The sequence below is a fragment of the Aspergillus novofumigatus genome, assembly GCF_002847465.1.
Source record: "Aspergillus novofumigatus IBT 16806 chromosome Unknown P174scaffold_42, whole genome shotgun sequence".
NCBI lineage: Eukaryota > Fungi > Ascomycota > Eurotiomycetes > Eurotiales > Aspergillaceae > Aspergillus > Aspergillus novofumigatus.
In genome coordinates this window covers 1-11,528 of record NW_020194315.1, presented here as the reverse complement: position 1 = coordinate 11,528, position 11,528 = coordinate 1, and the positions used below count along the sequence as shown (strand labels likewise).

The following is an 11,528-nucleotide window of genomic DNA, read 5'->3' as shown; positions in this document are numbered from 1 at the left end:
ACGGATTCTGAATCGGCCTGAACGAATCAAGGTGGTTCATTAGTCATTTTGTGGTCTCTCCCAAGCTTCGTGAAACCTGAGCGCCTGCTCCAACCATACCTGAGAAAGATCTTGCCATTCTGCCCGACATTTCCAACTGTGAAGTGATTCGGTTCCCTCGCACCTGCAAGCGCATCACGCGGGCCTGTGGGATGTCGAAGCGCTTAACAGGACGCTTTTTCAGTACTTCATGGCTGTCCTTGGCACGTAGGATCGAGGTTGCAACCCTTCCCCTGACCGCTTTCACGCCAATATTTGATTTTGCGATGTTCCTTCCCTGTGCCACGGTGTGAGCGCGTCGTAAATTGGAGGCTGACGTCGCAAACCGGGTCTCAATATCGATTGGTTCGTTCGCGAGATATTCACGTTCGCGTACGGTCGGGGAAAAGTCCTTGGGCCGATCCGACTGGAGAGATATATTGTCAGGTGCCAATACCACCGACTCCATGTCGGCTAATGTAGGGAGAAAAACCGTGGGAGATCGAGTACGGTCTATGTAAGACGAGGAGATGATATGTGTAGTGGACTAGTCGTCCCCCTGCTTCACAGAGGTCGCGTCGACTACACCGAGGGAAGACGAATGGACAGCCCAAGCTGGGGTTGAAAACCGTGCTTGCGACACGACATGACCAAACCTGGTGAGGCTATAGTGCGTTGGTGATATTGTGCTTATTGTGGTGACTGCGGGCTGCGAGGAAGAGATGACGAATGACAGGGTTTTGATTCCAAGACCGAGACGGTGTGACGAACTGGCTCGGCATCTGACAGAATCGAATCAATACGGGCAGCGAATAATAGAAGATTAGACAATATGCGACAGATGATAACGGAGGTGATGTATCACTTCAAGATGATTGTTGCTGAGAAGCCTCGGAGAAAACAGATAGTAGTCCGTACAACAGGTTCTCAAACAAAACAGAAACTTCATTAATTCATAACGAGGTCAAGTCATGAAGGACACGATGATGAAGTACTCCATATCCCATGAATGTCCCAGGAGCCGCGCGATGGAGAGGAAGAAAGCGAGAGAGCAATGGAAATTAGAAACAGGTAAGACGCGCATCACCGTCTCACTAGTTCGTTGAATCCAGCCCTGATCGGGGGGGGCGCTGCGTGGGACCGTTCCAGTCCGGCGGAACCTCTGTGGCTGTCAGTCTGTTCTAACTGTCTAAGGGAACTCATGATCCATCCAAGGATCATGTGAAGGATCTCATTTCTTCCTTTCCGTCTTTGCATCAATTATTGAATCATGTAGCTGAGGTATTTTTAAGGACTCTCTCCTCAGACGGTTGAGCCATAGAAACAACTTGAATTCTACTGTTCTATGGTTCTACCGTGCGGTACAAAGTCAATGGCATCCGGGGCATGGGGATGGCCTCTATGTATCCATGGTTTTAGAAAGCGGTACCTATCTATCTACCTAACTCCGTAGAATATTATGGTTTTGTCTCCACCAAACTCTAACGGCCCAAATTCGGAATTATGCCCAAAGTACAAGTGCTATCGAAATTTTGCGGTTGATTGATCTACAGCTATATACGGATTATTGGCCTGCCACCAAGGGAGTCTTCTGTAACTACTAGTGTTCGGACAGCCCGCGTGACTTCACATCCAACCGCCGATGGATGTTTCATGGAGGCTGGACCAGCAGATCAAACCAGGAGTGACAGGTGCACACCGTAGTCTAAAGCCAGGAGTATGAGGCAGGAAAATCGAAAACTAACTGCTACTACAAGTAGGATACCTGTCCACTGTATCAACTTGGATACCTAACACACTTACGGAGTACAGGACCGTTGGAGCTACAAAAGTGGGACGGATTAATTTTAGGCCATCGAATGATCGCCCACCTGTGACGTCCGTCCCTAAATACTCCGTACTAGGTACATATTCAGAACCTCAAAAAGGGGGTGGAAAGAACACGAAGTGTCATGGTAAAGAGAAAAAGGAGGCAGGAATGGAAAGGGGAAAAGGAGAAAGGAGTAAAATGGAAAAAAGAATACTCCCGTCCTGCCCTACGATCTGCTATCTGGTATGTAGCTCGCCAACCTCTGTGCGAGAACGAGTCGTCTAGCTACCAAGGTATGTAGCTGAGTCTGCTTTGTACAGACCTTGACAGCTGAGGGATAAGAGTTGCCGCGGGTTTTGGACAGATCTAGCTCCGTGCAGCTGGACTTTGGTCTTGCTACCGTTACCGTTTCTACAAGGCGATTGACCATGCGTGACACATAACGGTTTTCGAACCCGATGCTGGGTAGATGAAGAGCCACTCAGGTTTGCAGATTGTTCGAGAATCAACTGGGAGAACACATGGAAGGACGCATGGTTGAGCAATCTCAAAGCAGTAGTAATACGTTAACCAAGACTATAGCCAGTACAGTCGAGTATATCATTTAACAAGATTACAGGCGCCCAATGGTACATTATCAAGCAAGAGATATGTTGCAGAGTTAATGAGCAGAAAAAACCACTTCAGCTACCAGAGCTTGCACACGGCTTCTTGGTGGGCAATTGAATGCCTCATTGAATTCGCGAGAATTGGCCATCCGTGCCCTGCCATCATATTGTCAACGCTATTCTATACCAAAACGGCAGGCGTTCAACTCACAATATAATTCTTCAAACTTAGGAGCGTGGGGGTCAGTATAGATAGCTTGAAGGCGGCTTCCTTGGTCGTCTTAAGCACACCCACCAGTTTCCCATAGGCGATGAAAAAGAGCGTCTCCTTGCTAAAGTGGAAAAGGCCGGGGAGATGAGCCATCCGCGAGGCTTCGTCTCTCTTCTTCCAATGCCTGGAACGCGCTCCGAGGCCTCCAGCGTCTGCAATGTTCTCGCCAAGTAAGGCGCCCGTTCACATGAGAGGCTCCTCATTCTCTCCTGGCAACGGTGAAATTTGAGTATTGATCAACGAAGCACTGCGCGCGTTTCTTCGAAAACCGTTGGACGGTCTTCTCGTCCCACCAGTCGGTGTAGTTCCCAGTCTGGTCATAGTGCCGACCAGTCGAATCGAAAGCTAGCGCGGACCATAAGAAGATTTCAGGATGATAGTTCTCATATAGGGCTTCACTCACCGTGGGAAAGTTCATGCCCACGTCACAGCGCCAAAGACGCTCCGTAGCTAGATACAAGGTGCAGATTTCCCGTAGAATACTGGCGGCTGCATAAATACCCGGCGGAAACACGATCTCCTGCAAGGGAGGATTGTAGTAGGCGTTCACAGTTGTGCACGTCATTCCCCATTCGTTTCGGTCAGTGGGCTTGCCCAACTTCGACCAGGCTCGGTGAAGAATCAAACTTCGCAATAGCCATTTCGTTCTCAAAGAAGGTGTCATTGGAGATATGAAGCTCGTGGTAATACCTCTCGATGTCCGCTGGTCCATCACATTTGGACTCTTGGTAGGGTATCCGATCTTTTGGACAATGTTGTCGACTTTCTCAATACTGAGTTTCCGTAACCGTCGGGCGACATCCCAACTAGTTTGGTGGTAGGATGTTCACCAAATCGTTGCTTGATATCCAAAATAATTTGATCACCCAGTTCCTTAGATGCCTTGGAAAAGGCATCGAGAACATAGAAATCGACTGAGACTGCCAGCTGAGTCCTCGATCTAACGACCCAATACACGTTCTCCACCGCTCGGTTGTAGCTTTGGGTCTTTGCCAGGCTAGCTTGTTGGAAACCTGCGCAGGGGCGTGAGTTTTGGCGTCCTCTATCTGGTCCACATACGCCTGGATGATCTTCCCATTTGAAGAAACTGATGAATAGTCTTCCTAAGGGGTTTCCTCCTCAGAATAGTCGACAGGGACTCCATATAAGGAAGGCGAAGAAAACAATCCAGGCCGGTCGGTCTTGAAAATCGGCAGGGGAAAGCGCGGAAACCATGGTAGATAAAGAGATCTGTGGCAGCAATATATTCGATCTGGTCAAAAAGTTGCGTGGTTATAGTACTTCTCCACATCCTGCAAGGTCTGCGCATCTGGTGTGCATTTGCTAGCTTCGAATTCAAACAGCACAATATCCTCAACGGAGAACTCGCTTTGTCCTGTCCGACAAAGTCCCCAAGAACTTCTTTCAACACTTCGGTGTACTCGGAACACAGTCTGGGAGCTGTTGTAGTAAACTCCCTGACCGGAAGCCCAATTTCGTCTGGTGGGCCGACAGAGATAACAATTTTGGTCCGGATCACGATCATCGGGCTTCGCCTGTTAGAACAAGAAGATGTGGAATGCCAACGGCTGGAGTACTCACACCAGGGCCCATTTCCACCAGCGCCGTAACGCCAGAAATTCATGAGAAATAATACTGGCATCTGTGATATTGACATCCGAAACCAAACCGCAGCTGACTCTGCGGAATAGATATCTTCGAATTGAGCCAGCAAAGCATCCAAGTGGCTCAACTACCTACGCTTGCTGATTGCGGCTTCGTCCAAGCAAGCATTGTAAAGCGGATTTCAATTTCCTAAAGTTCTCTTCATCAGCAGCTTCAGGGGCACTTGTGGATTCCAAAATGTGTCGAAGCGCATCTGAGCTGCTTCGGCCATGAAGAGTCCCAGTAAACATGGAGCCCTGGTCAGGCCGCAGATCGTGCCGTTCTCTCCAGCCCCCGCAAACATATTGCTCGAAGTCCTCGCAAGGATCGATCTCGGCATAGTTGGGATCTAGACTGTACAGAATTTCGGAGGCAGCATGTACACATTCTGGTGATTCGCAGAGCGGGGGGACACAGGGCGGGGAGGAACGCTGTCGGACGGTTCGTCTGCGCGATGGTTAGAATGGGATAATGAGGACCTGCATTCGCATGATATGGACGCACTAGGAATTATAGACCAAAAGTAGTAGGCGATGGAGATGAATATCATTATAGAGAATACAGCAAATCGGATCATTGAGAAACAAGATCCCCTTCGTCGATACCACGGTGTGTCGAACGACCTCGCGTCAAACCCATCGATATCGAGACTGCCATCTCGGGTATGGTCATCGGCGTAGAGGAACCGGCGCTTCTCAAGCTCGGGGGTCGATAGTTCTCGTAGTATAAAGGCATCGTCAGAGTCGTCATGACTACATTATTGAGATAGTTAGTGAATGCTTGACGGTGACGGCGGCCACTGTCCTGCAACTAACCTGTAAGGGGGAGAGCTGGGAGTCATTTCCTCCCTGTAGCTCATGGCGGGCCACTTCAAAGTTCGTTCAGTATATATGTGATTATTATGCGTATGATCAAAAATACAAAGTATACAACAGCTCGTGTCCTTGGGTTTCTGAGCTCTATCGTTCACAAGACAGGTTCTCCTCAATTGTCCTCCGTTTCATTCAAGGATGGCGTCACATGCTGGATCAATGATGAGTAAGCCGCTAGCTAGAGCTGTTGTACGGGGTAAACAGTTACTGTTCTTGCGATCAAAGTTGGAAATGTCCAAAGGCACGTTATTAGATGTTCTGTGAGCTTGAAATATGTATGACGGACCCTTTGTATTGCAACATATCGGTCATGGGTTGAGTGATACAACCTGTTGACCAGCATTCTTCAATTTAGACAAGTTTAGCTGAGATCGTAAGAAATCAGGCTGCACGGAGTATGAATAAACACTAGGTAGTAGAAATCCAGGACCTGAACATTCATCATAGAGAACGTAATCCGCTTCCTGATGATGATCATTGTCGGGGTAGTTGCATATACCCTCCCATTTATCCAGTAGACGACTAGATATCTATCCTTTAGTTGTCACCGTCAACTGTCACTTGCAAGTACCACAGCCCCAAACTCGTCTAAGTTTGCCAAACTTATTTGATTTGGCTCAGTTAAATTGTCCGGAAACAAAATAAACGGTTGGGCAAAAAGAACGAACCTGCCAAAGCCGAATTACCTGTCTTTCCTAGCGATTAATCTAGTCCTTCTATGAAGCTAGAGACACTGCAAACTACTCAAGTGGAAAGTTCATAGTGGATGGTATCTCAGCCCATGCTAGCTTCCCTCATCCAGTTATCTCAGCTATATTCTCCTGTTATTATGGCGTGATCTGGCTTCAGCCCTCTATGCTGTACGGAGTACGGGATTCTAGTCATCAGCAGAGCCGCTCGGAGAGGTATTTCCCACTTTGCAGGAGGCCAAAGCAGAAACTTCCAAATCAAACATTTCCCAACGTTCCCTAACTCTTATGATGATCTTCAGCCAAGGTGGATTACGGGTACTCCGTACTCATAGACCCGCATTGTGCATTCATTATTTCATAACTGTTCTATCTTGGGAAATACGGATATAGATGTGGGTGTTTGATCATGAATAAGTACGGAGTAGACACGGCAATATCTCGCTCAACATCGGCACTTGCTCACCAGCGACGCAGAACAGGAAGGTTCTGCTGACAGGATCTAGACTATGTTTAGGGGTTTAAAAGAAACTATTACACGGTCACGAAAACGAAGACAGTGAAGAGATCGCATTAAAGTGTAAAATAGAACCTCGGTATGGCGGTCTATATGGTATCTACACTGGCCTTAACCCTGTATTTAAAATCCTCCGGTGTGTTGTCTTGACATATCTACGACAATCTAATAATATCAGATAGCGGTGAGGACGGGAAGACGGTGTTTATCGAGTGACAGTATCATTATTGTCATACACATACACTATTCTGGCAGATAGCAAGAGGCAGTGGTAGGAGTGCCGGGATTTGGTGGAGCTTTGAAATTGCAGAACTTCTACTCTGACATGTCCTTGGCAGGGAATCCATATCCACCTTGGTTAAGGCTTTCTTCTTTGTGCTTTCGCCTGTTGGATGGTCCCAACGGGGCAAACCCTGGCACCCTGGCAGAGCTCATTTCTGATCCAGAGCTTTCCTTCCCCGGACAATTTCACTAGACTAATCTTTAACAGCTATGATGAAGAGTCCGAAACGTGGTTGACCAGTGTTAGCCTGTGACATGAAGTTAAGAGTGCTGGCAACTGATGCAAATTGATGCTGCAAAGTCACTGTCATATCGCCACCATGAGACCAAGGTTTAGACGTTAAAAAATATACTCAGATGCTGCTGCTTCTAAGTAGTGGGTCTCGTCACAATCAGGCCATAGAACTAGCCCATGACGGACTGACTATCTATTTGGAGTCGACAGATGTTACTGCAAGGGCAAGGCTAAGAATTTACCATGCTTTTAGGCTTTAGCATGGCCTTCTCAAGCCGTCTCCTTGCATGCAATCTGCCCATTCTGTTGCAATGGCATGCGCCATACAGCCCAGACCCAGACTTCAGCGAGGTACTGCAGGGCTCGTATGCTGTGTTAATAAAACGTATGACTCGTAAGTGCCGGGAAACATCCAGTTCTCCTCATTTCTCAAGAGCATCAGACTCGGGAGAATGTCACTGCGGATTGGATTCTAAATGGAATTGGAGTAAGTTAGCTGAAATAGTGGTTTGTCAGATGGTGATACTATAATCCGGATCCAAGGTCAGGTCATTGTGGATAGAACATAGTAGGCGCCACGCCAACACGTGGTTTGATGGATATTGAGTGTCAAGGTTGTGGACCGTGACAACTGAGGAGGTCGTCGGGTGTGAAATAGAGTATACGAATGATCCGTGATAATGGAAGGAGAACTACCGAGCAGTGTCTCTAAATCATGCAAGATTGTCCTCTAGAATCAGTCGTGTGCTCATGTTGGACACGAGTTAGACATCAAATCCAACCAGATAAGGCAAGTATCGGCCTAGCAGGTACTAGAACTCGGCGATTCCACTCTGATTTTCATGTTTTGGTTTAGGTTTGGGCCTCGGACTGCAAACCGAAAACGCACAGGATCTACATTGAATAATAATGATTATTATGATACCTGTCATACTGCGTTGACGTCGTACAGGCATTCATTATTAATGGTCTACCTTACGAAGCACTCCGTATCTAGGTACTATTATACTTTCAAGCTGCAAGATATGTCTCAGCGTATGATCTGTACAAACCTGCTATTCTGTCTGTTTCTCCATCTGTGCATATGTGCATACTAGGTAGATAGATACCTTGAGAGAATGTGGTGCAACGTTGCCATCTACCTCGAAGTAAGTCGTATCGGCTAGGAATCCCTGTCTAACCTCAAACAGAGTACTGTTCAAGGAGATCATGAAACCAAAGGGCCAAGGGCCAAATTCCGAAAGTCCTAAGTTGATTTCAGCGAAATCGTTCTTTTTGAGTGGACTCGAGTCATAGCGAAGTATTAGTACCATGTTCGGAAAGCTACCTAGGTACCGCACTAGGCTAGACCAAGTGATACCATTCGCTATCAGATGCACACCATCCGAAATCTGTTACAATGCGCCGAAAAATGAAATAATATGGACTCTTTAGATAGATACCAGAGTACCAGAAGCAGACTTTTGCTAAGCAAATAGCAAATAATATTACTCTGTAATAATGGATGTACCAAGAGTAACCCTCTGTCGATCCTTGCATTCCAATCGGCCAAAATGCGATCATGCCTGCCTCGTGGCGTCGTTCGGTTGCAGTTGCTCGCCAAGAAAGGGAATGGGGCCTGCCTTCTGTGGAGACTAGAAGATTTAGGGGAAAGCACAGGGAATGAAGGGAACTAATCATGGGCTCGGGTTGGGCCATAATGGACTAGGAAGATAGGTAGATACTAGTTTGCCAGGAGCAGCGACACATGGCTTGGTGGCTGGTGCATTGTCATATAGGTGGACGGGGACATCGACTGCGGCATTGTTTCACAGCACAGTTGATAATTGATGTCTCATGGATGATACAACAGGAATATGCTGCGTGTATGCATCTAGTCTCTAGGTGCAGCAAAAGAGACATGGAAGAGTTCCTGGCGTGTTCGAAGGAAGAATGAAGAGTCGTTAATGGCCCATCCTAGTGGGTACAACTGGACCTTCTGGGCCACTTGGAATTCTGTTCATTTGTTCCCTCATCCCGTACCTTTTTTACTTGAAAATGGTCCTGGTCGGTAAGTCCAATAGTATCTCGAGGAGAAGAACTTCTGAGGTAATATTAGAACAAAACAATAAGACATACCAAGGAGCGCCTTTTTGGGTGTTTTCTCTTAATGAACATTACCTAGGTGGCTACTCAGTATTAGGTAGACACTACCGAGTACGCAATCCTTAAGAACCAGGGGCAACTCTCGATAACCGCTCTGAAACATAAACATAACGAAACTATACCAAAGAAGTCGACCTGATCCCGAGGTCTAACTGAATAGCTAAGAGAAATGGTGCCAAATTAGCCTTTCTCCGGTCGGGTCGCAAGCCTAGAACTTCTTGAATAATAATCGTTGTGCCCATCTCACTTGACACTTCTACTACTCCTACTCCGGAAGGCTTCCACTTCCACCTCCACCATTACGACTTTAAGCTAAGGTACTCCAACCTGCAGTCCCATCCCGGCTAACTCCCCCCGCTTGGTCTCTGGCCCGTTCCATTGTCTACTTGTCTTGTGGGACGACAGACATGTACTATCTCTCCTATCTGTTGGCGACCAGTCTTCATCTCTTTCTTCCCTTCTTTGTTTCCCCTCCACAATAGTCGGTCCGCTGTGCCCGAACTCCTTGCTCTAGAGGACGCCGTGACACCGGTGTACGCTCTACGGGAATTGCTGCAAGAGACGTCGAATAGCCCCTGCTAGTTTCTTCGAGTAACTGCGAGTAACTGCTATTTCTACCCCTGCAGGGTTGAGGAAGCATCGCGGCCTGTCGGCATAGGAGTCCCCTTCTTTTGTCGGGACTTTTGTCTCCGCCATTCGACCTATCCGAGACCCCAGAATCTCCGCCCATCAGGATCTGAGTCGGTTTCAGTTGCGGTTGAACTATCGAATTTGGCTTGTGATATTTTGGAATTTGTCGCGGCTGATTTTGCGATTACGACTCCGGATTCTCGCAAGCTATAGAGTCGGCTGTGTTGTCTCGAACTTTTCGACAATACCTCCCTCACAATCGGAAGTGCCCCCGATTCATTTCACCGCAGGGCAGAGCAACGGTCTGCAACCCTTGATACATCAAAGCGGCAGAAAGATATCGACGTCGGCATTTTCTATAACAGAAGCTGTGAAAGTACGTTTATACAAAAGAGCGCATTTGAGACGACTTCCCCGGTCAAGGTTATGTACTGACTTGTAACATTATCACCAATAGAACCACAGCCCTTCGAACGTACTTTCGGGTAGGTCGATAGATTTCCGCTCCGAACACTGCCCATAATAAGCGCTTTCCTCGAACCTTCCTGCCTTGCTATACCTCGTATTTATGTTGAATCATTGATACATGTCTCGATGTCCTTTCGCTAGGTGGTTGCTTGGTGGAGTGCACGCAGTCTCCTGATTCAGCTCGAGAGAAACTCGCAATCTGCGTTGAAGATCTGATTTCGCGTGCGTTTTATCGATGCCGGTCCACTGACCATATTTCTCCTGACTGCAGTTGCCTTGTCTCCTATCTCCACGCTTTATCCTCGACTACGGAAACCTACATCATGGGTTGCATGAGCTCCAAGCAGGCCGAAGCAGCGGATAAAGAAGCTGTTCAGCGGACAGCTCGGATAGACAAAACGCTGAAGAATGACAAGAAATTGATGGACAGGACAATCAAGATTCTTCTACTGGGTATGCCCTTGAAACGATACGGCGCATCCATAAGCTCGAACACACATACTGATGGTTCCTTGTAGGTGCTGGGAGTCAGGTAAATCAACAATTATCAAACAAATGCGCCATTCAGGGTTTCCTGAGGATGAGCGACGACAGACACGTGCGGTTATATACTCTAATCTAGTCATCGCATTTAAGGTTTTGCTGGATATTATGCGCACAGAGCAGATTGATTTCGAACTCGAGAATACAAAGGTAAACTTAAGGGGAACCCTCTATATTTCCCAAGCTTTGGTCCGACTTATGATACTAACCGTTGGTTTTCAATTTTCAGCAATTGGATTTCATAGACAATCTAGAGCCCGATGTAGGATCGGACGAAGCATTTTCAGATTACAAGGTCCGCGATGCCATGAGGGAGATGTGGGTTGACGCAGGGGTGCAAAAAGCCGTGTCTCGAGGTCACGAGTTTGCTCTACATGACAATTTGCAATAGTAGGTCTCTTCGACCGGTATCTTGCTCATCAGCGATTACTTACTCTCTTCTAGCTTTTTCGGGTCGCTTGACCGGTTATTCAAGCCCGGTTGGCTACCAGACAACCAGGACATGCTGCAGGCCCGTTTAAGGACAACTGGTATCACCGAGACTCTCTTCGAGCTGGGGCAAATGAATTTCAGAATGATGGACGTTGGTGGGCAACGCTCTGAGCGCAAAAAATGGATACACTGTTTTGAAGGTGTCCAGTGCCTTCTTTTGGTCGCGCCTATCTGGCTACGACCAGTGCTTAGTAGAGGATCAAAATGCCGTAAGTCGAATTCAGCCTCAGTGCTTCTGAAGAAGCATCTTATCTAACGCAAACGCAGAACCAAATGCACGAAGCAATGATGCTCTTCGAATCTT

The 11,528-nt window shown here is 47.4% G+C and overlaps 4 protein-coding genes across 4 annotated transcripts; 2 read left to right on the top strand and 2 right to left on the bottom strand.

Moving 5' to 3' along the window:
- Nucleotides 1-43: 43 nt before the first annotated feature.
- On the bottom strand, nucleotides 44-487 carry P174DRAFT_436306 (uncharacterized protein; the record flags this gene model as incomplete). The annotated part of the gene is made up of 1 exon (XM_024826004.1): nucleotides 44-487. One exon carries the CDS (start codon nucleotides 485-487, stop codon nucleotides 44-46), a length of 444 nt encoding a protein of 147 aa, XP_024676796.1.
- A 2,002-nt stretch (nucleotides 488-2,489) lies between these two features.
- On the bottom strand, nucleotides 2,490-5,210 carry P174DRAFT_487526 (zincin; the record flags this gene model as incomplete). The annotated part of the gene is given in 13 exon segments (XM_024830783.1): nucleotides 2,490-2,592; nucleotides 2,644-2,707; nucleotides 2,728-2,869; nucleotides 2,925-3,052; nucleotides 3,166-3,189; nucleotides 3,209-3,513; nucleotides 3,629-3,777; nucleotides 3,872-3,959; nucleotides 3,989-4,140; nucleotides 4,170-4,439; nucleotides 4,536-4,683; nucleotides 4,735-5,103; nucleotides 5,167-5,210. The coding sequence occupies 13 exon segments, from the start codon at nucleotides 5,208-5,210 to the stop codon at nucleotides 2,490-2,492; spliced, it is 1,986 nt and encodes a 661-aa protein (XP_024676795.1).
- Nucleotides 5,211-6,457: 1,247 nt separating this feature from the next.
- Nucleotides 6,458-7,007, top strand: P174DRAFT_446585 (uncharacterized protein). The gene is made up of 2 exons (XM_024828604.1): nucleotides 6,458-6,548; nucleotides 6,608-7,007. The coding sequence occupies exon 2, from the start codon at nucleotides 6,755-6,757 to the stop codon at nucleotides 6,902-6,904; it is 150 nt and encodes a 49-aa protein (XP_024676794.1). The 5' UTR covers nucleotides 6,458-6,548; nucleotides 6,608-6,754; the 3' UTR covers nucleotides 6,905-7,007.
- Nucleotides 7,008-10,512: 3,505 nt separating this feature from the next.
- Nucleotides 10,513-11,463, top strand: P174DRAFT_465312 (guanine nucleotide-binding protein subunit alpha; the record flags this gene model as incomplete). The annotated part of the gene is made up of 5 exons (XM_024830535.1): nucleotides 10,513-10,642; nucleotides 10,722-10,882; nucleotides 10,962-11,122; nucleotides 11,177-11,384; nucleotides 11,410-11,463. 5 exons carry the CDS (start codon nucleotides 10,513-10,515, stop codon nucleotides 11,461-11,463), a joined length of 714 nt encoding a protein of 237 aa, XP_024676793.1.
- Between the last annotated feature and the right edge of the window lie 65 nt (nucleotides 11,464-11,528).

Coding starts and splice junctions, on each gene's coding strand:
- P174DRAFT_446585 (XM_024828604.1), top strand. CDS start 6,755: ATGTCCTTGGCAGGGAATCCATATCCACCTTGGTTAAGGCTTTCTTCT.